We start from the raw sequence: 26,384 nt of genomic DNA, 5'->3' as shown, positions 1-26,384 counted from the left end.
TCTTAACAATATCATTTCGCGAGGGTGGCTTGGTTTTTTAAGTTTCCACTGTAACACTCTTCCCAGCTAGTATTTTGCATGTGTAAATCATTTAGTAATTGCCTAAAGCATTTTTAATTTTCCTATGCTGTGGTGTAAAATGTGCTTAGGCTTGTGTTGTAATAGCATGTATCACCCGGTTAAACATCTCACTGAGGTTAGTAGGAGTTTATGTACAATGAAAACTCAGCAGGGACCGTATGACTTCATGAGTTATGGCAGCACATCTATAAAAAAACCTGCTGCTGTTATCCCAGATCAATTTTTCTTCACTGGTAAAGGGCACTTCTTCACAACCTAACAACAGACAAGAAGTTTAATCTATAAAATCACATCAGTCTTGCAAACTTTTGTATTTACTTTTAACTTTAAACACTTGCATGAGGGCTAGCAGGACTGAGGACCTACTTGCATGCTTTCTTTGATGTTCGGAAGATCACCAAGTGGAAAGATGTTGGTTAACATTCATCAGCTGCCATGTTTTTGTGCATTGCCTTTTTGAAAATCATATTGTAAATGTAACTTAATAGATGAACTCAGACACTGTTGCAAAATTGTCTTTGTGTGTTTGTTCAATGTATTGGGTGTATGGTACCTATGTGTCAGCTTTGCTTCTCCTTCAAGAGTAGTTTCAGTTACGGAAGCAGCTTCAGAAGGTAACATTATTTTAATTTGAAGCCCGTTCTTTAAGTTCTTCAGTGTATATGAAATGTTTCTAACTACTGTCACTGAAACCTTTGTCACTGACAGGAGCTGTTGGAGACTTGCGACTTTACCAAATTTCATTCTTTGAAACCAAAGCTAATTGAGGCTGTGGATAACATGCTGGCCAACAAAATTGCTTCTCTGATGAGCCTGATCAGACAGGAAGAGAGCAATATGCCCACAGAGATCGTACATGGTGGAGCATTTGATGGCACCATGGCAGGACCGTTTGGCCACGGATATGGAGAAGGTGCTAAGGAAGGAGCTGATGAAGATGAATGGGTTGTTGCCAAAGATAAACCTGCTTATGATGAGATTTTCTACACTCTCTCGCCAATCAATGGCAAAATATCTGGGATTAGTGCAAAGAAGGAGATGGTGACTTCTAAACTACCCAACAGTGTCTTGGGGAAGATCTGGAAACTTGCAGACTGTGATGGTGATGGGATGCTGGATGATGAGGAGTTTGCATTAGCAAAACATCTCATCAAGATTAAACTGGATGGATATGAACTGCCAGGCACGCTACCTTCCCACCTGGTGCCGCCATCTCACAGGAAACCTTTCCAGACAGCAGAGTGAGGAATACAAGGAGAAGAATGAGGATTTTGGAAATCTTTCAGTAAACGTGTTGAAACCACCAAAATATGAAATTAGGCTTAGATCCTTCAATCTCACAGTGCATTTCATGCAAGCTACTGAAATTAGAAGCATGGGAGCAGGGAAACATTTGTGTAGCTGTCCCTGCTGACCTTCACTCAGACATGCTTATCACAAGTGCCTTGTATAGATCTGTCATACGGTGAAAATGTTTTTGTAGTCCTGCTTCTGTGTCTTGCTGGCTTTACAACCATAAAGCAGAAAAGGCCATGTATAAAAATCACTGACCTTCATCAAACCTAAATACTTACCAACCATAAGTTTCTCAAAACTATTTTAAATAGTACAAGGAAGCTTTAAATGTTAAATTCACCTGCCTATGCAAGGAACATCTTCTATGCTGAAAACCATACTTTGGGCATTGAGTGAACGTCAGCATGTCTGTAGCTTAAGAAAAGGCTGATATAAAAGGAAACTTTATTTTTGTTCTTTTTATTATTTAATAGGGGGTTAGAAAAAGAGAAAAGAGTAACAGGGAGAGTCTGAGTGCTCAGAATATGAGCAGACTTGTGTTAAAACTTTACTGATTATAGTTAGAACTACAAAATAATAAAATGATTCTTTTAATGTCATCATTGTGTCTTATCTGAAGAACTGCTTCTTCAGTTTTATACAGCATAATATACTGCATTATCGTTAGAAGAACTGAATCTCCTTTGTTCCTTGAATTGGGAGTTTCTTTTGAGGTTTCAGTTTAGCTGCTCTGCAGACAATAAATTTCTGGATTGGTCAAAGTGACAGAGCAGAATGTTTTCATAAGCTAAAAAAACACACCAAAGCCCCCATGTTTCCATTGAAATAAAGCTTCACTTTCTGTTCAGAAAAGGTTCATTGTGCAAAGTCATCCTCTTGAAAGCATATCAAATTGTCAAGGGAAATTTTTATTGGCATTTAATTTATATTTACAGGTAATTACACAGTTACCTCTGTATATTTTTAAACATGTAATATTTTTGAGAAAAGTTTTTAATTTCTTTTGCCAACATGTAGCTGACAACCACAAAAGAGATGTGCGATTCCTGTGGTGGCAGATTTGAAAGATGGGAATGCTAATGGGAATCCTTACATTGACTGTAATAAATGATAGACTTGTCCCTCCAGATATTATTCCTTTATTGAAAACAATCTGTGAAAAGAATGGATGCTTAATAAACCTGCATTTTTCTGACAACACAATCAAAGGTGAACATATTGGCTGGTAACAACCGATAGTTATCAGTATCCTAAAAGAATGCAAATTTCTGGCCCTGTGAACTCAAGTCTTTCAGGGAGGGACAGTTCTTTTCTAAAATGAAACTTGGCAGTCAGTTTTCCTCTCTGCGTGTGAGCAGGAGTTGACTTGTGTTGCATTTATAGTATGAAATACCCTACGTGTCAAAGATACTACAGTTTTGAGCACTCTTTGAGTCTCAGTAAGTGGTAGCAGTGGTGCCTTCTGAGACAGAGTAAGCCAAAAAGTGTTTTGGCATCCTTGCAGCGTAGGGGTGGGGAGAAAACTTCTGCCACCGTCTCCCGGGTAAGACTTGAGTCACACTTGCATGTTCAGATTTGTAGGTGACCTAAGAAGAGCTTCAGCTTCTTTCTTCAAATTGTACATTTGTAGGTTGTCAGTCAGGTTTAATACTTCAGATCTTTCTGGATGTCTTAGCTTTCTGCATCTGTTCTATTCTGATTGTCATGAACTTTGCCAGGGCTCTGCTATGGGAAAACAATGAAGGTATTGTAAGTAATGACAGAAGAACACGTTTACCTTGCTAGGCTTCTGGGCCTGTGTCAAGGATATCCTGGCACAGCTAAATTGCTCTTGAGGGCTTGGTAGCTTTTTTGAATTCTTGGGTTTTTCTCTTATTGTTCAAGCATACGAAGTTTATTTCTGTTAGATCTAAATTAGGAGCCAAATTAGCCTTACTGCATCTCTGTGCACTTCAGTAGAGCTACGAAACTTGACTATGAGTCTACCTGTGTGACTGTACATCTGCAGCGTAACTGATTTTCTATGTCATTTATTTTTGACTGAACAAAAAGTAGTCTATAGACACTGCAGGAGTTGTTAAAAACAGGCTGCAGCATTAGTTATGTATGCTTGTTTGTGTGTAGTGTCTGCAGTCAGTAACAAATCAGTACACTAATGACCAACCTGACTAGCTTAGCAAGGAGAGCCGTCAGGAGAAAGCAAGCAATCTTGGGTGTTGTGACTACTGTAGCGCGGGCAAAGCTTGAGAGGATCTGGGAAGTTGCTGATGTTCTGACTGTCTGCCTTAACTTGCTCTTCAGTGTTTAGAGGGTTCCAGGGTTGGACCCATGTTTGAGTTCCCACTGCGTGCAGCTTCCAGAGGTGATGCTCCAAGTGCCTTGGAGCCATATGATCCCATGCCATTAGAAATACCCTTCTGTGAGAGAAGCAGCATAGTGATTTTGTTTTTTCTAGCTTTACTGGTAATAAAATGGAGATCGCAGCCTTTTCTTCAGTCTCTGTGACTGAAGGGGCTTAGGGGAAAAACATTGAAATGCATCAGTTTGGTAAGTGAAAATATTTCGACTAGATGAGGTTGAAATGTTTTGCTTTGTTTCGTGTAGAATTTGGAAGGGGAATGCATGGAGCATGTATAGGAGTAGAGGTGGATTTTTCTCTGCTTATCTGGAGGAATAGAACTGTTTCAGGACTGGCGTGCAGAGCTGCATGCATTAAAGTATTTCTAGATCCGTGGTGCAGTGCACTAGCATCGCACTTAGTTGACAGGCATAAAGTACATTTCATGTGGACTTTAAACAGCACTTTCTTGCACAGCTAAACTGATACAGTATGCTGCTGTTGCTTAGGGGAAGGGATCTCTTCTCACAGATGTGTGGGCCTGCTCCGTTTGCCTTGCTGGCTCTCTGCCTTGTCAGATCTGGCGAGCCATTCGGTTGGTTAAACCAGCTGCATGCAGCACTCGGGACAATGTTCTGTGGCCCGTGCTTGAGTCCATAGTGCGTCCATACGTGAGGAGCGTGAGAGGTGAGCAGGATTACCTTCTCTCATGAAATTGTGCTCTACGTAGTTATTGGGAATAGCAGTATGAGGTGAGCTTTGGTGTTCAGTTTGATGTTACCAATATCTGCTGAAGAAAGACTAAGATGTTAGATTTTCTGGCCATTTTATGCCTAGGATTTCAATTACATTTGCTACAAGACTGTTCAAAACTGCCAGTAATTCATCCTGTGAAATCGATGCCCACTGATGTAGTAGTCTTCTGCCATAAACCAAAGTAGAGACTGCTGCCTTTACCTCTGCTCCAACTAAACACAGTTTTAATTCCCAACCCTAGTTCTGTTCCCACAAATGAATTATAATTTTGTTGTAGATTGGAACAGAAAATGTGGGGCTAGCACTCATCACCACGCCATACAACACAGTCTTTTAAAGCTATGGCAGCTCGAAAATGGTTAGCTTAGAAAGATTTTTAGGTCAGGGTGAGGTCCCAGTTGGTCAGGGTTGGCATGGATTTGTGTGGAACCTAGTATCAAAGCCACAGCGCCAGGTCCCCGACTTTCAGCAATGTCGTTTATCCCCAGTACTTGAAACATGCCCTCCTCTTCTTCTCACTTTCTTCCCGTCACAACACGCACTCACTTTGGTGGCTCTTCACATTGTTGGAATTCAAGCACAGTTTGAAGTGTGTAGTTTGCTGGGTATGTGTAACTGAGAGAGTTAACATGAACTTTGTTTTCTACTTCACATGCTCACCTTTTCTAATAATTTTGTTAAACACTGTGTTTTCACTTCAAAGGCAATCTTAATTTTTGAGGGAAGGCTTGTTGTGTGTAGTGTGCTTCAGTTTGTCCAACTAGGCGAACAAAGTTGTAAGTTCATTATTGTTGCACTTTTATTACACAATAAATTCCTTGCAGATACTGTAATATATTTTATTATGCTTTGTAATCATCTTTAGAAAGCGGTGATAAATATTGCTGATTTAATAAACTAATATTGAACTACACGAGGTTTTCTTTTGTAGGCTTCTTGCTGGAAGGTAATCTTTCAATGACTATAATTTTGTACTTCTGCTACTTAAGGCTCATAGGCATAGTAGCTATTTGGCAAGCTGCTTATTGTCCCACCTCAGTGTATATATCCATAATAAGTTATGGCTGTTTCTCTTCTGTGGCTTTGAACATGTTGCTGAAATTACTGCCCACACCAAGGTTTGACTCCAGAATTCAATTTATATTTCAAAAGGAAAAAAACCCAACAAACCCAAAAAACCCACCAAACCTCCAGCACCTCTCTGTAATTAGCTTTTTATAGCAAAATGTAATTTTCAACTTTCTTAATGTCTAAGGATGGAAATTTGTTAAAGTGTGGAAGATAAATGAAAAACTTACTGTGTAGACTGGAAGCTAGAAACTTGAGCTGAGAGGCACTACTTTTAACTTCAGCGGGGGTGCTAACTTTGAAAAATTAGAGTATATTAAAGAGCAGTTTAGCAAAAGGACTTCGATATGTTTGTCCCCAAAAAAATCAAAGGGCATCTTCCACACTGCGCTACCTGCTACTTAGAAATAACCGATTATATCAATAGAATATTCGTTTTAATGTTGTGCTTAAATTAATTCCTGTTCTCCTTCTCCCATATACACACAACTTGAAGCATCTCTGAAGAGGCATCTGTGCCAGCGGGATGGTTTAGCTGTTGCTTCTGCTACTGTCAAGCCTGAGTGCCACAGAGTTACAAGGGTTTGTATGTGGCAGTGTTAGCAAGCTGGGCCATTCTGCCCATGGTGGCCGTGCCGCATGTCACACGAGAGCAATGTTTCACGGGCAAACAATGTGCTGCTGTGGGTTCCTGGAGGCCACGTTGCTGTTGAATCGCAGTGGTTGGTTTGAACTGTTCGTTACAGAAGTCAGAAGCAGTGCGGAGAAAATGAAGTTTTAATGGGGTTTGGGTTTTTTTAGTAGAATGGTGTTTTACATACCCTGTGTACAAGCCATTTCAGACTGAAAATTTACAGCACACTTGATGATCAAGTGTTCTGCTCTAAGCCACAGCTTATAATTGAACAATGGGAGAAGTGGATGAATGTCGACACTACCAGTTTGATGCTTTAAGTTTTGCAATCATTGTCACTTCTAATATTTGGCACCCTTAAAACCGTGAAACATTTCTCTTTATGCCTACTGTACCATTTGGTTTCTCCAAACCTTGTTATTGGCTCCTGTGTTTGGCGTATTTGTAAGTGCGCCGGAGGCTCTGTGGCGGTGCAGGTAGTGGTTGTGAGTGCGGAGGACCTTTTGCAAAGCTTGGCCCTCGGGCTAGCCTGCCTGACCTGAGTAGGCACCCCCGGGAGAAAGCTGGCTGCGTTGCCCTGCTTAGGCACGCACAGGCCATCTGCGGAAGGTGCCTCCCTGCACTGGGGGCTCATGGCAGCGAGCTGTGAACATGGAAATAACCGCTCCTGGTTACGGAAATAATCTTCTGGAAATAACCACTCAAACCCAGCAAGCACACGTTGTGATCGAAACAGTCAGGGGGAGGTGCACATGTTTTTCTTGGTTACGTTCCCAAGTCCTGTATTTATACAGGTTTTCTGACCCCTGAGGGAAAAATACCTTCTCTTGTGGGAACCACGGTACTGAGCTGGGTCCCTCTCTCTTTCCCCGTGGGACCTGATGCTGGCACAGGTTTGTGCCTGGTGACAGACTGGACTCACATTCTGGTCCAGTGAATGTGGGAAGAGCATCAATGCCGGGTCTGACTTGTTCTCCTGCCCGTTCTCCGAGATGGAGATTGTCCATGTTCTTTCCAAGGTGTTGCTAGCTCGGCAGCTCATGCTCCCCTTCAGCCTGGAGCTCTGAGGGTTTCACTGTAGCTCATTTTACATGGATGGTACCTATCTCTCGCCATATGCTGTGTTTCAGAGGCACTGTAAGATTTCTATGTATGTTTATCATTTTTAAAAAACATTTTAAACAAGGAACTGTTGAAAGATGCTACTTATGCTTAGTGATTTCCTTTTCAGATTACTCTGTGGTTTTTTTCTCAAAATGCGTTCCATGCATTTCATGTCTAGTCTGAAAATAAGAAATTAACCAGCAATGTAACTATATAGCCAGGAGGGTCTGCGCTTGGCAATTTTAGCCTACAAAGAAGAATAATTGCGGTTTTTCCTCATTTTGCACTACCTTATCTCTCATCTGCTAAAATTTGCACTCCTAACATTACTGTTCATGCAATGTTACATCTTTTGCTGACTACCTTCAATCATTCTGCATGACTGGGTGGCGGCCTTCACGATGAAACTGGGACAGCTGGGCTGGGAGGGAGCGGTGTCTGTAATCGGTGATCCACGCCTGGGGCAGCGGGGACCGAGCACGGCGAGCACCGCGGGTGGGGTGCGCTGCGCGGGCACCACGGCTGCCGGGCTGCTGTCTGCGTACAGGTCTCGTAGTTTTGTTTGGTCGACAGAGAGCTAAATGATTCGTTGCTCCGATATACAAACAATCCTCTAAAATACAGCTGGGAGGGAGAAGTTTTGCCCTCATGCAGTGGTCTTCCTAAGTAGCAATGAATGAAAATAAAAACATCTGAACCAGGTAATAAAAATACACTAGTTAGATCTGGCATTGGCGATGCTGTGATTCTAAGTTTCAGTTTTGTCCAAAATATTAAGGCAGTTCTGTCACCTGAAACCCTTTATCTATGTTGGTATGAATGGAAAGAGACTTAAAAGTCCTCTGTCCCATGTGTTCCTCCCGCAAAGCCTTTGAAGCTCTTACGTTAAGTGTTTGAGGTTCAGAAACAGAAGGAAAATGTCAAGATAATATACACAGCTCCTAGGAGAAAATGCCTCTAATTCATGACTAAACAAGCAAATGTGTATTTTCTGTTTCAGAAAGATGACTGAACTTCTTTGTGCCAGGAAAAATAAATCCATCTGATTTTGCTTTAAGCTGTCCTCTGTCAATGTAGCGAGGGGCTGCAGTTCTTTGGGTGATGTCATTTGACTGTTCTGCTTGAATTACGCTCCCTGCTGACGTCACGTCACTGCTAGCCAACTATTCAAAGAGAAAAGCAACTTCTAGAGCATGGGCAGCTGAGGTTTGTAATAGCCCAGCATTGGACCCTCCCAGGCAGCTTTAAGAGGAGCTGGGGCCCCCCCTGCCCACGGGTGGGCTGCCCCCCAGGGCGGCTGGTGACAGTGTGATGGGAAGGCAGGCAGGTAGGTGGGGGGGGGGGCTGGAAGCCCCTCGGGAAGAGAAGCTGAAAGGTGCGTTTGGCTCTTCAGGGAGCAGGTTCAGCGAGGTGCGTGCGGGCAGGGGTCTGCAGGCTGACCCTGGAGGTCTCCGTGCCCCTCCTAAGCCGCCCGTGACTGACGCCCCAGCTTCGCTGCAGCCCTGGTATCCCACGGGAGCAAACGGCTTCTTGCAGTAGTTACTGCCTGCAGCTCCCCGGTGTTCTCGGTACCATAGCTCCTCTGCGCCGTGATGAGGTCCAAGATTTGCTGAAATTCATTCTGGGATCGTGATTCATCTCACCTGTGTCCACACCGCCTTGATGAGAACGTCGCGGTTTGCTGGGGCCAGGCAGCGCGGCGGAGGGGCAGGGCTACCTGTGGGACCCCGGCTGCTGCTCCGAGGGTCCAGGCTTGTTTCTGTGCTTGCTTTGCATGCAGTGGGCTGGGAGACCATGGCCCTGAGAGGGGGCTGCCCTCCTACTCCACAGAGCAGATGTTTGTTGTTTTGAGAGTCTTACATGTGGAAGCAACATGGCTAGAGGCACAGCAGGCGGGTAGAGGGCCGAGCTGTTCATGCACGTGCTTGCACTTAACATGCTGATTTTCTTGGGCAATTTGGGGAACCTTCTTATTGGAGGTCAGGTAGGATTTTCATGTATGTAATGGAGGGTGGTGGGCTGAACCGTGTGAATTAACTCACCCTCTGCAGGAGCAGGCGTGAGCGTGGCCGCACAGCTTTTAAATCAGAGGTGGCTTTAGCTCGGAGACAGTGCAGAGCATGGGGGCAGCACCCTGGGGCGCCAAGGGGCTCGTTCAGTTGCAGGGCGGTCAGCGTGCAGGGCTGTAGGTAGGGACACTGGCGCGTGCAGGTGTCTGTGCCCACCTGTGCCGGTGTGTTTCCCTCTGGCAGACCCCTCCGTCCGGGTGGGCGAGGGCGACGCTGGGGGGAAGGCAGTGCTGCTGCCTGGGGAGCGGGGCCAGGGGGCCTGCACGGGGCCGGGGCTCTGCTCTCCCGGGACGGGTCACGGCGAGCAGCCCCGGCTCCACTCCGGGCTGGGAGTGGGAGCAGCAAACTCCACCTCCGCAGCCCGCCGATGGGCCTGCCACGCCACTTGTGTGCTTTTTGCCACAGGGAGGTGAAACGTTTCTTCACGTCTCGGAGAGGAGCTGGGAATTCACATACGTGTCGTGGGAGGAGGATGAGGATGGCTGCTGTATTTAAAAAAAAAAAAAAAAAATCAATTTCAACGAGATAGAAGGGAAGCATCTTTCTTTGTTTTACGTGATGTTGCCGGGAGTGGAAAGGCTGGGGGAAGAGGCGCTTTGGGCCGCTTGAGTGTGAGATCTGTTTGATCTCCATGGTCTGTTTTCCTCTTGAGTGGAACAAGACTGTGGGCAGATAATAAAGGGTGCTAAACAAACCTAACGCTTCCTAGGTGGCTGCCGTGTTTGCAGAAGGGAATCCCGCACCAGGGTCCCTCCTGCTGAGAAACAAGAAGACGCTGCTGCCATCACGGGAAACCACGTCAGACTGAGAACAGGGCGAGGGGAGGGTGCGCTTTCGGCCCTTCTCCATCCTGAGGGCAGTGGCAAGGCTCCCCTTCTCTGTGAAGGCAGCCAGAAAGGCTCATAATTAGCCGGGAGGGGTGATTATTTTTTTCCTGCTCCCTCCAGGAAATGTACACAAATACGGTTGTGCCCTTCCTCTTACCTTCTTAACTAACCGAAGAAACAGCTTTATTTGTCTGTATCATATAAACGTCCCCCGTTTTATCTTTGAACTGTAGACAGATATACTACAAATAGTGATAGATAATCAAGAGTTCGCAAAATTTTATGCCAGACCTTTGATTCCCTTGTGGCATCATAAAAAGCAAAGCCAGTGTTTTGCATGATTAATTGTTTAGATAATAATTAACTTGCAATAGGGAGAAACGCCTGCATCCAGGGCCAATTCACCTGCTGGTCCTCTGCCTTCCACCTCAGAGGAGCGAGGCGTTTGCTCAGCGCGCACAGCCTGGCCAACCTGTATCACACTTCAGCGAACAGCCTATAATCCTGCCTTTAGAAGAATGCAGGTATAAAAGCAAGACAGAACAGAGTGAAGTTACGTATAACTAGGCAGTGAGCTTACAGAAGAGATGTAAACAGTCGCTGAATTTATATCCCTTTCGTCCTGTCATCCTATTCCCATTTAATAACCATTAAGAATTACATTGTATTAGTTGGCTGATGAACACAAGGCCAGGAATTTGGAGGGAATATTTTGAGTAACATACCTGTAACATGTATTCAGTTTTTTATTTTTAGCAGTCTTATGTGACACTATGCATGACGTTTCTCTAGGGGGTGTGTGAAGATACAGATTCTTGCTGATCAGTTTTTATCTGTACTGGATTTTGGGGGGTGGTTCATTTCCGTGTCTCCTCCTGTCACTTTTGGATGCTGACTGAACTACACTTGCCAGAGGTGGAAAGGGCTGCTCTTCCCTTACCTCATCTCTGAGCTGGGCATATTTGCAGACAGCTGCTGGCCTCAGGTGCCTGCCTGTTTTCTAGCAGGGTGCCAGCAGCAACCCTCTGGTTCCTGGCAGTGATGCCACATCAGTGGGTTCTGTGCTTGTGTGACTTCGTAAGTGGTGACAGAAAGAACTTGCTGCTATACAAGTTACTGGAATTATTTTCCCTATTGTTATTAATGAGAAGTTCACCAATAGTAAACTCTGGAAGCAGCTGGCACTGCCAGCTTGATCGCATTTTGCCCTGGCAGTGGCAGGTATCTATACACATGAGCTTCCTCAAAGCAGTGCAAATTCCTAATACTTCATGATTTCACCTTCTCGTTTGCTGTATCCTAATTTAACCACTTGGTAATTGCTCCGATCTTTGCACCCTCTGCTGTGCTTTCATTTTCAGACTCCATTGTTGGGTCCGATTTCCCAAGTAAGAATTCCTTTAGGAGAGCAGCTGTGATCAGTGCAATCACGAAGGGTGCTCTTTACCAAAGCATCAGCATGGTGGGTGACCATTTTCACTGGTTTATAGCAATTTTGGTGGTGTTCATACATACTGTTGAGCGTAAGAATTCTGCGAAGCCTATGTCAACCTTTACTCATTGTGTTCTGATGGGTTATTCCCTTCAGATCAGATGAAGGGTTCATAGGTAGATCATAAATACTTGGCCTCCGTTCCTGAATTCAAAGGTCGCTTTGCGTGAAGACAGTGAGCTGAACGCAGGAATAGGAGTGGATCTGCAACTCGGTCATTCTTCAGAGTGACCAACTGCTGAATGTCAGGACAGAGTTCCTCCAAACCTGAGTAAGTCCAGGGTGGTTTTTTTAATGTTCTTTGATTCTTTTTCTGTAATGTATCATTATAGTCAGATTTGGCTCTTAGCACTGCCTTCGCATCCTGAAAATGCAGATAATCTACTATAGATCTGTCTTCAGGTAATCATCTACCAGTGCAGGGAGCATTTCTAACTTAATCTGATAAAACAGGTGAGCTGTTGCGTGAGGCAGTACTCAACAAATAAGCTTCCTTTGCACCTAGATGAAATCAGTTTGGTTATTGTTCAGGGTGGCTGCAATGCTTGAATAACTGCTCTTTTAAAAAAGAGCCCTGAGACATTCTGAGGACTGTCTGGCAAACTCAGAAATGCCGTTATAATATGGGTTAACGATACGGATTTTTTACATGGGAGCGGGTTAGTATCACCCCTCTGGCAGGGAAAGGCAGCTCTTTGCATATCTGCTCTCCAGATGGAGAAAGTAGGCAATGCTGAACTAACCCAAAATATAATAAAATTCATGAGGATTTTCTTTATAGCTCCGTTTCAAACTTTGCTAAATTCATTCCTTCATAAGGCTTTCATCTATCGTCGCGGTCCTTCCCTGTGCGGCTGCTAAACTGTCAGGCTTCAATGCTGTCCCTGTTTTGCAGAAGTCAGGCACTGGGGATTAAGAAACATCTGCCAGGAAAAGAAAATAAATCAGAAAATTCAATAAACAGTCATTGCTTCTGCACTTCCCATACCTTTCCAGCTTGTAAAATGACAAAATTCTTCATCTTTTTTAGAGCATGGAAAACTATCAGGCAAGCAACTTTGCATTTGCAGTGGCTGCTGCTGCCAGTTCCCTGTTGTTGTCTTCTCAACACTAGCACAGATAATTTTTTTTTTCAGTATTTTATGCTTTTTAAATTAAAAGGGCACAGAGCCCACAATAGGTCCAGGCCTTTGCAAAACAGACACAGGATATTTGGGAAGCAGGTCAGCCTGCTCACACCTCTGCAGTTTGTCAGAGGTTTTAATTTTTCATTCCCTTCTCCCTTTGCAGTGGGTTGACAGCAGCAGACACCTCTCTCCTCTTCTGCCGTTACAAGAGGATTCTTGGTTTTGCAGCTAGGCTGATATCCAGGTAATACCGCTATAATTATAAATAAGCCCAAGCAGATGATGTTTGGTCACCTAAAGCGTCTATCTATAGATCTTACACTGATTTTTATTTTTTTTAGGTGATTCTCTTACCTTCATAACAGCAAGGTCACTGCTGTCGCAGATTTACACCATAAGCCAAATGACTCCAAAAGAGTTGTTCAGCTGAGCTGGAATCCAGTTTGTGGTGTCACAGACTCTAAAAGGGAAGGGGCCGCCTTTCCAATCTGCCTCAGTGGCTGGCTCGGGTGCTGTGATGAATTACAAGCCTGATTTTTCACTAATGCGGATGAGGCAGGCAAGTCTGTGACAGCCTGAGGAAGAGGAATGATGCCTCTGGCCCCCAGCCTAGGACCTGGTCCACGTGATTATGGACCTGTGTCACCATACAGTGACACCTTACAGTAACAGGCATGCAAAATCTGAACTGGTGAGAGGGAAGAACCAAGCTGGTTCCATTTCCTTTCTAAGCAGCTGTTTGATTTCTGTTGGTCTGAGAGTGGTGCAACAGCAGCATCTCAGCCAGTCCTCGGAGGACATAACAGGCTTTCAAGCACCGCCCTGGAAGTGATTTGCAGCTCCCTCTTTCTGACAGGGTCTAAGATCAGTTCTCTGCCCGGTGCTTCCAGCACACCCAAGGGAGCTACCGGCAGCTTTCAGCTCATGGTGCTCCTCATGGGATCAAGTGGCTGGGGGGAGGCTGAAAGAAGGATAGAAAGAAAGAAAGTACAGCTGCGTAGGTAGGTGCCACACTTTCATCCTGAAACTAGAGATGCATTTTAAAAGGGAGAAGTCAAGTAAGTTAAAAATAAAGTTGAGTGAAATTAAAGTGCAAAGTACAAGGAAAAGGACATTAAGGTGTTGTGCTGGGTGTGGTATTGGATCTCGTACCCATTGGGGCTGGGTTCCCTGCAGGTACTGGGGAAACAAATGTTATTGTCTCCTCAGCCTTGAGCACCTCACTGGAGTTTCTGACTTCCTAAGCGACCATGGGTACCGAATATGAAAAAGATCATATCAAAAAGCTGCAGGAGCAGCGTATGTCCATGCAAAAGAAGACCTTCACCAACTGGATGAACAACATCTTCTTCAGGAATAATGTAGGTAGCTCCTTCAATATGGGGATTTTTTTTTTCTGCTTTTTGTTTTATTGATTTCACCTACTGTATTTTTTTATTTTATTTTTTACGTATTTTTCCTGAGTGTTGTCAATACACATATATGCAAGCCAGGAAAGCTTTGATTAACCAGAGTGCTCCAGCTGTATCTTTTACCTCACATCCGTCTCCACGTCTTCCCTGAGATCGGGATTCACCTTGTTAGCCTGTATGACCCTGTCATATTGTGATCTATATCTTGGTGATCATCTCAGAGGAAGGTCTTTATTTGCCCTTCTTTTTCCTGTAAGTAAGGTGTCTGCAAATGTCTGAACTTCCCCAAACCACGCTCAGTTCCTAATTGCCTGGCCAAAAGGTAAGACTTTCTGCTTTGCCTGATCAGTCCAGCTTGAGCTGCTGCTCAGTGGCTTTGAAAAAGTTGCCTGAAGTCTAACAGTTTCAGACATACTCCCATGCAAGTACTGACCAGTTCGTTTCCAGTCTCAGTAGTTCATGGTGATGGAAATGGACCTTGGTGACGCCAGGCAGGACCAGGCCTCCTGGTTCTGCTCCAGCTCCCCGCTCTTCAGTGATGTTTCGGTGCTAGGCGCCGTGTTTCCAGTGTTTTGAGTTGGTGATTGGCACAAAGGCAGCCTCAGAGCACAACAAACCTCTGAACTTATTTTTCTTACCATGAGAGAGCTGCAAATTCTCGTTGTGCCGCCTGCAGAAAGTTTGGGGTTTATGGTGTCGAACGCTATTTCTGTTTAGCTACAGGTAAATATATCTACTTTCTCATCTTAAAAACGCCTTCACGTTCAAAGAGTCATGTGCCAGTCTTGGCTTCCTGCCCACTTCTTGTTCATGTGTCATAAAAGCGCGGGGGAAAAGCCCACCAGAGCATCCCAGCCGCAGGCGGTGAGGCGCGGCGCAGCCGGGCAGCCTGCTGGGGCTCCCCCCGCGTCCTCCAGCGGTCCAGCCCGCATAACGTGACCGATCACCCTCCAGGGCCCTGCGGCGGTCTCTGGCGCTCTGCTGGCTGCTTCACGTCTAGCCTGAAGGACACTATTGGTTCGAACTGACTAAGCACCCTGTGACTGGTGTCTTTACGAGAAGGGTGGCGCAGCAAAGCTATTAAAACTGCTGCTGGGTTTGGTATAAAGCAGCTATAGGAAGACTGTGTCTTTACAAATTTAAATGGAATTATTCTTCATTTATATAAGTGTCACAGAATATAACAGCTTAAACCATCTTTTTTCTTTTTTTTTTTTGGTAATAAACATAAAATTCTGCCTATAGTGTATTTAATATGCAAAAAGAAATTAAGTTGGCAACTAAACAGGGAGTTTTTCGTGGACATAATTGGTCAGGGAAAGCTGTAAATTCTTGTTCCACACACTGTACAGACTTAAAGTCTCTCTGAGTTGCTTTTACACTTTCAGTGTTTTCTTCTTTCTCTGGAGAAAAGATCTGTTAAACTGATTAATAATTGGTCAAAAATTAAAAAGCACATGTCTGCTACTTGTCCATTTTTCCCCCTACATGTAACTATTCTCTGAACTGGAAAAGTTACTACTTCAGGGGGTTTTTGTTTGGGGTTTTTTTTTTTTTTCTGAAGACAAAAAGATTATTTGCCGTGATTTCAGAATCACAGTAAATTATTGTTGGATGTGTGGCGTGGTTTTATCGTCACTTCTTGATGGCTAGTGGCTTAAGGCCAAAAGGAAACACCCAAGTCGAGTCCTTGTTAGCTCCATACACACTGCGTCATGTTCTACCACCTAAGCACGGGTGACCTCACTACTGCAGCAACGAAGTACGTTTTTGTAAGAGATCTTAATCTTTTGCTTTGTTGGAGACTACCTAAAAAATCCGGAGATGGGCGGTAGCGCAGGTCTCAGCTGGGTGTAACAGGCTTCATTGAGACTGTGGAGTAAAAACCGAGTTACTAAATGGGATTACCAGCTCAATTTTTATATGAAATGCATTGCTCAGAATAAAATGTTGGAAATATTCATTTGAATTGAAATAAAAAATGTCAGCACTTCTAAAATGTTTGATTTTGGAAATGCGGAATTATTTTTTATTTTTCAAAATCTCCTACTTTTTATTTGCTCAGTTCTGAGGCTGGTTTTTTTTTCACTTCAGCCTGCTTTCATAAATAATGTCAGTCCTCCTGTAAATCCATTTTCTGTGAATTAAGATTCACCACTTTTCACCTATGTGCACTGACCTACAGAAGACTCGGTGAAACAGCAGGAAGGCGTTTGTTTGGTACTAGCAGTAGAAGGTTCTGTGGGCCAGATGTTCAGTCCGTATTGTCTGACTGGTCTTTGCAGGTAAATGTTGAGATAGTAGATATTTACACGGACTTGAAGGATGGCATCTCTCTCATGCAACTCCTGGAGCTGCTCTCTGGAGAAGCTTTGCCCAGACCAAACCGGGGAAAGATGAGAGTGCATTTTCTGGAGAACAACAGCAAAGCCATCACATTTCTGAAATCCAAGGTAAGTTGATATTGATATTAGACATCACAACAGCTTATGTATGTTACCAATTATAGCATTACGTCCGTTATAATTCCCTGCTCTATTGCGCAAGAAGATATTCTTTGAAGACAGGCCAAGGTTTTTATTGAAAGAAGAGAAAAAGTAATCAGATTTGAATTTCTTTGATATTTGAGTAACAACTTAGAAATAGATAAAGTTCCCTCCAAAAAAGTCATACCTAAGTGAAGATGTACGGCATTTCTGTGTCTTTCTAGATGTTGTTTTCCCAGAATTTGGGGGACGGCAAATTTCATTAAGCAAAGGTGAAACTACCTGGTATACAAATGGAGATTTATTTAGAGCTCTGATTCTAACAGTTTCAGGAAGTCATTGCAGTGGTTTTATTTATTCCAGTTTTGCATCCCTATTTCAGCCACATGTTAGTATATTTTTGTTTTTTTCTTTTCTGAGCAATTTATTGTAGACCTTTCTGGAAAATCATCACACAACTCTGTGGTATGAATTCCAAAGAAGCAGCGTGGTTTCATAGCAGAGATATAGGAAAGTATATAATGCCTGGATTTTTGCTAATTATGAAACAGATGCAATGGAGCGGGGGACTGCAGCTAACACCTGCCTGCTAAGGGTACGCACTGTGTAAGGCCCAGTGGCATGCGCACATCCAGGCTCTGCCAGCTGGACCAGCCGAGCATCGCTCATCCCGCGAGTCCAGGTCCAGCCTGCAGAAAGGGATCGTGCAGACAGCAGGAGCCATATGGCATGCTTGGACTTCTTGAAGAAGTAACGCCTTGTTGGCATAAACTACAACCCTGCTTGCTGCTCAAGTAATAGTGGAGAAGGCAGCCGTGGCTTCTTTAGTGAGATGCTTGTACTGTTTGGTGAGCCCAGGAGCTACGTACTGACCAGCTGACTGGAGACCAGACAGAGGAGATGGTCTCTGGGTTTGCCCTGCCGTCACTCCTGAAATTGCATTTCTTTCCTCTCCTTAGCCACCAGTTTTCAAAACCCTTATAGGAACGTTCAGTCTTTGATACCATCACCTGTTTGTCAGGCTTTTGCTGAAACTCACCCTGGGTGCACGTGAGAGCTAAGGTGTGAACATGGGCGCTCGCAGGTATATAGACAAATGAAAAGGTCACGTAAAACCTGTTTCCTTAAGAAAACAGCCTGAACACACACTTCAATGACAGCTTGTTACGTAGATGTCTCGTTCAGCTAGCTGGACACGAGTACTTCTGTGCTGAACAGATACTGCTTTATTAGCAGGTGCAAGTAAAAGTTATCGGTCCTGAGAACATTGTAGATGGCGACAGAACCTTAATCCTGGGACTCATCTGGATCATTATACTTCGATTTCAGATTTCGTCTATCAAACTTGATAAGGTAAAACAGTATCTTTGTCTTTTTGCCTGATCAGAGTATTTCAGAGACTTCGTAGAGTTTCAGGCCAGCAAGGGCCATTTTGATGACGTTTCCCAACCGTTTTGACCATGCAGATCTTACAACATTACCTGGTTATTCAACCAGCAATTTCTAAAAGCAATTGAATTTGTTTTATGCTTTCTCAGAGGCAGAAAACCGTAGATTTGAGATAGATAGGATAGTCATATTCCTCACTCTCTTCCACAAACTTTTTACCGGCTTTTGAATCCGGAAAAATTTCTCTGACAACAATTCTCTCTATATTTGAACTGCATGCTGCTCCTTTGCTCTGTCTCTGAAGAAAAGTATTCTTTTTAAAATCATTTAACAGGTACTCTAAGTACAGCAAAAATAAGGTCTTATGAAGGTATTATGAAATCATAGTTGTTAATTTCTAACATTAGACCTGGATACATTATATTTTGTTTCTGAGTTCTAGTTCCTGGCTAAAGGAAGCAAATAAACTGAGCTTTGCTTTCCATGTGATTTCTACAAACCTTACAGAAGAGAAACATTTTCAAACTTTTTAACACCTTCAATTCACTTTTACTTTAGTAGAAAACTTCTACTTGTATGTTAAATCATTCTACCTCAATGGCAGATACAGTCTGCAAGTCATGACTTTGAGAGGATTTGTGACTAGGACGGGAGTAGTACAAAGTGATCTTTGGGAACATAAGCTTAAACCTGCTGATGCTACTTCTGTGTATAGTTCACACTGATTTTTCTTTTCCCTGCTTTTTTCACAGGAAGAATTTGGAGGCAGAGCTGACGTTCTGTTTGCCAATGAAGCCTTACTACTCTGGTGTCAGCATAAAACTGCCAGCTATTCCAATGTGAATGTGAAGGACTTCTCCAAAAGCTGGAGTGATGGACTGGCCTTCAATGCACTCATACATGCTCACAGGTAAGATCTGATGGATCAGTTCAGGAGGTGCCCATTGCTGTTTCTAGCTGCGGCACAAGTTGTTCCCGGGTCTGAGTTACAAGTACTTGTCAAGAAACTGTCAAATTGCCTCTTTTCCCTTTTTCACTGAAGACTCTCCTTTCTTAAATGAGTATTTTCTGTCTGAGGAAGGAAGGGCCAAAAGCTCCTGCTTGGTAGTTCCTTTAGTTGGGTGTCAAATCAAATTTCACACATCTGAACAACACTGCCCATTATTTGGTTGTAGCCCCTCAGTCGTGTTCCTGTTGCCCTTTTGAAAAAGGTATTTTGGAGACTGGTTTTATTGTGTGGCCTTTGTGGGCACAGATACCTTCTGGTTCAGTTGTTACAGAGTAAACAACCTCTCGGTCTCTTTTCTTTCTCCCTTCTCCGGCCCTTTGAAAAAGTGTGAAGAAAACAGCCCAAGGCAGGAAAGAGAAACCTCCTGGGAGAACCTCGAACATTTCTTCTCCAATGAACAGTTCTGCTACATCTTCTGGCAGGACACCACAGGGGAATCCTGCAACTTCCCCAGCTGGGAGTCCCTTTCCAGAACTGCCTGTCTAGTGGGCTTTGGTCTTCACCCACCAGTGAAGAGGAGACATAAGTGAAGGGCAGAGATTTGCTGGGAGTGGTACATCCAGTTTTATAAGGGACAATTTTCTTCCTGTTACGGAGGCAAGGAGCAATGCTCTTGAATGAAGCTCAGGGTCAGGCAGAGTAATTTCAGCATTGCTGTCACATTCCTTAGTCTGATAAACAGTTTATGATCTGGAAGAATTTATGGCAAACATAAATCTTTCTTCCCCTCCATGCCCTGTTCCTCTCCTTGCCCAGGCCTGATCTCATTCACTATAGCTCACTGCGGCAGGACCAGCCCATCAAAAACCTGAACAATGCCTTCAGTGTTGCTGAGAAAGAACTAGGAATCAGCAAACTGCTGGATGCTGAGGATGTGGCAGTACCCTACCCGGATGAGAGATCCATCATGACTTATGTGTCACTCTATTACCACTACTTCTCCAGACTGAAACAAGGCCAGACAATACAAAAGCGACTTACCAAAGTAAGTGCGTTGCTGTGTTCAGAACTTAAAAGCTAAATATGTACAGCTAAATTTATGTTGGAAATGGGTTTTTTTTGTGCCAACTCAACTTCACTGTCATTTGAAAATGGACATCAAACGAATGAAATGGCACAGCCATTTGAAAGACCTTTTGTCATCTCTTGAATCTTGAGAAGTGTCTGTAGACTTTCTGATCTCTAAAGGGGATTGCATTTGTCTCACTGAAAATGAATCCTTTTTTGACCTCAGTTTCTGTTTGAGAACTGATATGGCTCCAAGGCAGCTTCGGTATACAGAGCTCAGTAATCTTGGGAGGATTACTGCCAGGCAAAAGTAGACCTAGTCAGCAATTTTCTGATTTAATAGGAAAGATGATCCCTTATTCTATGGGACTATTTTGGATTTTTATTTCCTGTGAAAGTTGTCCTCCTTTCCTTCTAACTCCTTAGTCAGGTACAAAATGGGGGGGTGGGGGGTGGGGAAAGACACGAAAAATGAGGGAGTGTAAAAGAAGGGGAAACACTCCTAGGGGGAAAAAAACCCCAAAGGTAAAAAAAAAATCTACATACATTTTGTCTCATATATAATCATGAGTTATACAAAAAACTGCTTGCATCCTGTTGATGGAAAACTATAGGAATTTTGTAGCTGTTCCAAAGAAGACCACTTTCCTTAGAGATAATTTCTTTTCTGCCTTCAGAACCTTCAGAATAATCTGTCAAAATTATTCTCAAATTAATCGTCAAAAATACAAAAAAAAAATAGCCTGCAGAAAACCTACACACTCAGGATGGGTCCTACATGAGCATCTGGAGTCAGGGAACTGCCTGTGCAGTTGAGAGGGGGAACGTATTGCTTAATGGGAGGCACAAAAATTCAAACTAAGACTTCTCTGGTGGTGATAAGGTGAAAAGCTTTTGCAAAGCAGGGTTTGCTCAGCTAGCAAAGTGGTCTGGGACAACAACAAGATGATCCCGAAACCTGTATCGGTTAACAGTGATGTTCTCTGAAGAGAAGCATTAGATCAGAGCAGGACTTGGGATTCAGCCAAAGACTGGGCATCAGTGAGGAGAGTGGGCAGCAGCATTTCAGCGGTCTGCACGTCAGTCTCTGGATTTTGGCCAGGAGACATTATTTTTCTTCTGATAAACCTGAAAAAGTCCTGGAGTAACCGAGTATGAGTTAAAGGAACTATGAAGATCAAACAGGCCATAACTTTAGCATTATGGGAAAAAACAGAAAGAGCATATCTTAGTCTGTCCTTTTTCAGTTCTTGCTGTGCTCCACTGACTTTTCCATTTTGTATTTATTCCTTCTTGTCTCTCTCTCTTTCCACTTACCGGCTTCTTTTTCTCTGTGCATCCTTCCCTATTTTTAGCCTGTCTCTAATACTACGTTCCTGTCTTCCTGCCCTTCTGACACATGCAAACATTCAGAGGGAGAACGAAACAGGTGTTAATCTCTTCATATCCTTAGTCCCCTCAAATAGACAGCTCTGAGTTTAGTAATAGGATTGGGCAGGGAAGCCTGAATCTGTCAGGGAAGCCTCTGAGTTCAGACCAAGTGTGTGACCAGGACGGCCGAGAGAATCAGCTCGTAGAGGTAAATCTCCTGTCCCCTCCCGTCCGAGGTGACCACGCATTTGCTAGGATCGTTCGGCAAGAACTGGGTACGGTGGCAGAAAATACAGAAGGGAGCCCTGGTGTCACGGGCTGCTTTTCCTGCACTAAAGGTTGGTGCTGGTTTACTCCTCTTCCCACACTGTGACCCTTACGGATTGCCCGGTGCCCTTTGTGTAGGTAAGAGCAGACCACCGCCCGCGGCAGGGCCGCTGCTGGGTGCCCCCTCCCTTGCTATGCGCCGGGAGCAGGCAGCCTTGCTCAGCCGTACACCTGCGGGCTGCGGGGGGGCTGCTACCTTAAGGGCGAGGAAAAAATGCAACACAAAGTAAGAAGACAAAGATGGGGAAAAGCGTGAAACGGGGAGGAAGGATGATTTCGTTCTAACACTTTTTATTTCATTACGGATTTCATTCTAAATGTTTGTTCCAGCGTTTACCTGAACCTGAAATAAAGGCAGGCCAGACCGCAAATGAAACAGATAAATGTCTTGGACTTGGAAAATTAGTATGGAGAGTTAACATCCTTACAACCCCCCTGTCTGGCTACAAGACGTGCTCTAATAACATATATAAAGAGAAACAATTCCAGCAGAAGAGACTGGTCAAACAGCCCCTTCTCACAGTCTGCTCTGGGCATGTGAGAGAACCAGGGTCTTGTCAGATGGTCTCCTAACAGCCTAAGGTGGTGAAGCTAAGAGGGTGTCATTGCACATCGGATGGGATAGAGTTGTTTTGGGTTTAGGAATGAGTGGAAAAAAAATTATCTGTTTTTTCCATTGTGAATTAAAAAATCTAAACCCTCAATTTGGGATTCTTGCTTTCTAGTCAGCCCACATAGGAACTGCTGACGGTCTTCATATGCATGCTGTTTGTTCCAAAATTAACCTTTTCTTAAATAAAAACTGAAAAGAGACATTCAATAATATTTATCTGTGGTTTATGGAAGGTCATTCTAGGATTCCACCTGGCCTCAGATGTGACCGCTGTCATCACACTGGTATAACAATGTGATAACTGTGGCAACCTGCTTGTCATACACTGTTTTCTGGACACACGTTCAACTATTTGAATCCTAAGCTTGGTTTATTAAGATGTTGTTTTCTGTTCACCCACCTTCTTCATTCTGCTTCTTATGTGGCTTGTAACTTCATATTCCCATCGCAGGTCATGTTCTTCCTGAAGGAGATAGATGACTTGAAGCTTCTATATGAGCAGATGGTCTCTGACCTTCTGAAATGGATTAAACAGAAGGTGACAGAACTGGATGGCCGTCACTTCCCCAACTCTCTTCAGGGAATGTGGCTGCTCATGGCCAACTTCAAGACCTTCCGCACTGTGGAGAAACCCCCCAAATATCAAGAGAAGGGCATGATTGAAGCTCATCTCTTCAACATCAGGACCAAGCAGAGAGCCAACAACCAACGGCCATACTTGCCCCCAGAGGGGAGGATGCTGCAGGATGTGGAAAAACACTGGATTATGCTGGAAAAGGCAGAGCACAACCGGGGAAAAGCACTACAGGAGGAGATGCTGAGGCTAGAAAGGCTGGAGCAGCTAGCCCAGAGGTTTTTGAAGAAGGCAGCCCTGCGTGAGTCCTACCTGGAAGACATGAGGAAAGTGATAGGGAAGCAGGACTTCTGGCCAGAGAGTGCGGACGGGATGGAGGCTGCTAGTAAGAAGCTGGAAGCCATTGTGGCAGATGTGCTCCCCAGGAGGGAGCGCTTCACAGCTCTGGGTGAAATGGCCGCAGTCATCAGCCAGGAGAACTATCATGGCAAAGATCAAATCGTGGAGAAGTGAGTGACAGTTGTGAGACTGTTGTAGTGGAGGCTGAGTTCGAAGTCTGTGCTGTGGTGGAAGAAAATGAATTGTAGCTAGGAATTGTAGCTCTGCTCCTCGCGAGTAGAACTGGCAGAAATATCTTCTACCTGTGAGCAGTTTCAGCAGATAAGACAAATGCTTCATCTTCTTTAAAGCTATAAATTTTTTTTTCTTGACTGATCAAACCCTCAGGCTGATTTCTGGTGAAAAGTAATTTGAAGGTATTTTCATTATATATGAAAATGCTTGTTCTGCCAAAAATTCTATCTTCCATAAAAAATGCTTAGAGGGATACATACTTTTTTTTTTTCAAATCAACACTTCCCCCCCCCCCCCGCCCCCCCCCCCCCCCCCCCCCCAGTGTGTAGTTTGGGGAGCTACAGAAGGCACAACGTGGATTGGCTCCAGTTTGGAGAAAATCTTGAGAAATTATAACTTCTGTGATTATGGATATAGCCTGATTTGGGAATGGCTAAGAATGCCACACAAATAACTACTCTTGGGGTATTTCAGTGCTTTTCCAATTTCAGACAAAATCAGAAATTTGTGGGGAAACTAAGAAAATTAGCCTATAAAAGAGTAAACCAGACTCTTTATGAGATCGGATTGTGACTCCTGATATGGTTTAGATTAATTTTTTACTTTCAGCAGCCATTTGAAGACCACTTCTTTTTTTCTAAGCCTTTCCATTGTGTCAAATGAAAGCAATGTAGGTTCCTAGGTATGAGGATCCATAAAAAAAAAAAGAAAGTCTAAATCAAAAAAAGGCAATGACAGTTGATGTGCTAATCAAAATTCCTCTCCGTGGTCACACTAATTAGATAACAACATTGCTTTGACCTGTTTTGTGATCATGGCCTGTCCTCTTGCACTAGTGGCAAGAGTTGTGTGTGTTCATTTAGATCCCCTAAAGCTACAAGCACTGAGAACCTACCAGTGCCACCCAAGTTCTTTGGTCCAAGTTGGTCATCTCTCTCCCTTCCTTTGTAGGCAAAACAGCATTTCAAAACAGTGGCAGGATCTTCTGCATCAGCTGCAGAGACGACAACACTCCCTGGGTGCAATGCAGGAAATTCTGGGTCTCCTGAGGGACATCGATGCCATTATGGAGGAGCTGAAAGAGCTGCAGGTACTGAGCCCTCTCCACCAGCACACAGCTTGCACTGCTGTCTGCGTCCCTAAAGAAGCCCCCATGTTCCAGGGACTGCCTGGTGCTAACAAAAGATAAGTCTATCAGCTATAGAAAAAATACACCATTTTAACCTGAACGCTTAACTGTGCGTTTCAGTTCGTCATTGCAGGTAACCACATGAGAAAATCCAGGCTTTGCTGCGGGGGCTTTCCCTACTCAGAAAGCCAGATATGGTATTACAGGGAGTGCACTACAGGTTAGAGTTATGTAGTAAAACAAAGATGGGAAGAAATCTCACCTAAATTTAGAAGTGTAAAAGCAAAAAACGGAATAAAACAGCCTCCTGTTCCCATTCCACATAATTCTTCTGAAAGACCTTCTGGAAGTACTTCCAGTGGTTATACAGGTGGGGACCAGCTCAGGCATATGTCTGGCCTTCAGGTATCTAAACTTGTGAGAGTGAAAAATTCCACTGTAAATGCACAGTGATTGCTTTTAGTAAGAATTTCCAGGTGTTACCAGAGCATCAGAGTGCAAAGTCTTCTCTTTAGCATAGGAAATAACTGGTTTCGTATTGATTTTGTAATGGCAGGAGATATATATATATATATATCCTTTTGTCTTGCCGTATCTTATTTAAGGACAGAAAAATCCTTATGACTCTGGGTTGCCTTGTGTCTAAGTTGAAATATATATGTTATAGGAAGTTGGAATTTCAAATTAAAGAGCTATCCGTAAGTTACAAATCTTTCTGTCCTAGTGTTAGTAAGCAAAGAACACCTAATGGTGGTAATGTTGGAACCATGATAGCCTGAGGATATGGCAGAAGGTTGGTAAGGAAAGATAGTGTCCTACAATAGGATTGATAGTTGTATCCATTGATACAGTTAGAAAGAGGACAGACTTTTAAGCACTTGGTAACCTCATCAGCCATTAAATACTATGAAGTACTTATTTTCACTGCTTAGATAGCAAAGGCAAGTAAGTTCCTCAAACAACATTGCAGTCAAAACATACCGTAACATGGAATATTCTAGAATTCTCCAAACACACTGAAACAATCTGCCTACAGGTGGGTGTATAGCAAAGGGCTATTCCTTGTGCCCGTGAATTCTGGGACCTTGAGTGCTTAATCAATAGCAATAACTTCAGTGTGAAAACAGATGCTGATTTGGAGAGGCCATTACTTGCACTGCAGTAGATAGAAGCTGCATTATTGCCATTAGCTTGTGAAACTGAAAGAAAAATATGATTCCTCTAACTAGGCAGTTTTTCAGCTTTACCTAGCTGACATCATTCTTTCACATTTAGAAGCTATGAGAGTCAGCAGGAACCTTTCAGCTGATTTCTTTGTACTGAGCCCCTGGATGCACTCTCTGCCAATGCCTTTTGTTTCACGCCTTGTTTGCAGGTGTTAGTGAATTCCCAGGACTGTGGGAAGCAGCTCCTGGAAGCAGTAGATTTGCTGCAGAAGCACGACTTGGTTGACTCACAGATCTCTTCCTATGATGATCGACTGACACACATCACCCAGAGGACAGCAGAAATCAGCAAGGACAACACAGTTAAACCAGAAGTGCTTTATGCAAAAGTTCAGATGCTTCGCCAGCTGTATCAGAACCTTACAGCTCTGAGCAAGTCACGGTAGGGCTTTGCTTCTGGCTCCGTTCTTCCTGATTAGGACGACCAATCACTCCCTTAACGAGAAGATACAGCTTCCCAGCATTTGAAATTTTT

General features: G+C 43.7%; 2 protein-coding genes across 4 annotated transcripts in view; both read left to right on the top strand.

Annotated features, from left to right (window-relative positions):
* The window catches only part of EHD4 (EH domain containing 4), a 30,856-nt gene extending 25,474 nt beyond the window's left edge, over positions 1-5,382 (top strand). The window contains exon 6 of the mRNA XM_040600643.1: positions 790-5,382. Coding sequence (XP_040456577.1) covers positions 790-1,326 — 537 coding nt within the window. The 3' untranslated portion in view covers positions 1,327-5,382. The remainder of the gene's footprint in view (positions 1-789) is intronic.
* A 6,144-nt stretch (positions 5,383-11,526) lies between these two features.
* The window catches only part of SPTBN5 (spectrin beta, non-erythrocytic 5), a 101,667-nt gene continuing 86,809 nt past the window's right edge, over positions 11,527-26,384 (top strand). The window contains exons 1-11 of one of the 3 annotated variants that reach the window (XM_040599967.1): positions 11,527-11,635; positions 11,762-11,936; positions 12,956-13,036; positions 14,002-14,153; positions 16,490-16,657; positions 17,924-18,043; positions 18,832-18,989; positions 19,845-20,073; positions 22,859-23,490; positions 24,506-24,644; positions 26,059-26,291. In XM_040599967.1, the coding sequence (XP_040455901.1) occupies positions 14,043-14,153; positions 16,490-16,657; positions 17,924-18,043; positions 18,832-18,989; positions 19,845-20,073; positions 22,859-23,490; positions 24,506-24,644; positions 26,059-26,291 (1,790 nt within the window). In that variant the 5' untranslated portion in view covers positions 11,527-11,635; positions 11,762-11,936; positions 12,956-13,036; positions 14,002-14,042. Of the gene's footprint in view, positions 11,636-11,731; positions 11,937-12,955; positions 13,037-14,001; positions 14,154-16,489; positions 16,658-17,923; positions 18,044-18,831; positions 18,990-19,844; positions 20,074-22,858; positions 23,491-24,505; positions 24,645-26,058; positions 26,292-26,384 lie in introns of those variants that run through there. The other 2 variants (XM_040599965.1, XM_040599966.1) reach the window with 2 other exon arrangements.

This window comes from Falco naumanni, chromosome 7 (genome assembly GCF_017639655.2).
Source record: "Falco naumanni isolate bFalNau1 chromosome 7, bFalNau1.pat, whole genome shotgun sequence".
Taxonomy (NCBI): Eukaryota; Metazoa; Chordata; class Aves; order Falconiformes; family Falconidae; genus Falco; species Falco naumanni.
The sequence above is the reverse complement of the archived record's forward strand: the minus strand, read 5'-3'. Positions and strand labels throughout refer to the sequence as shown.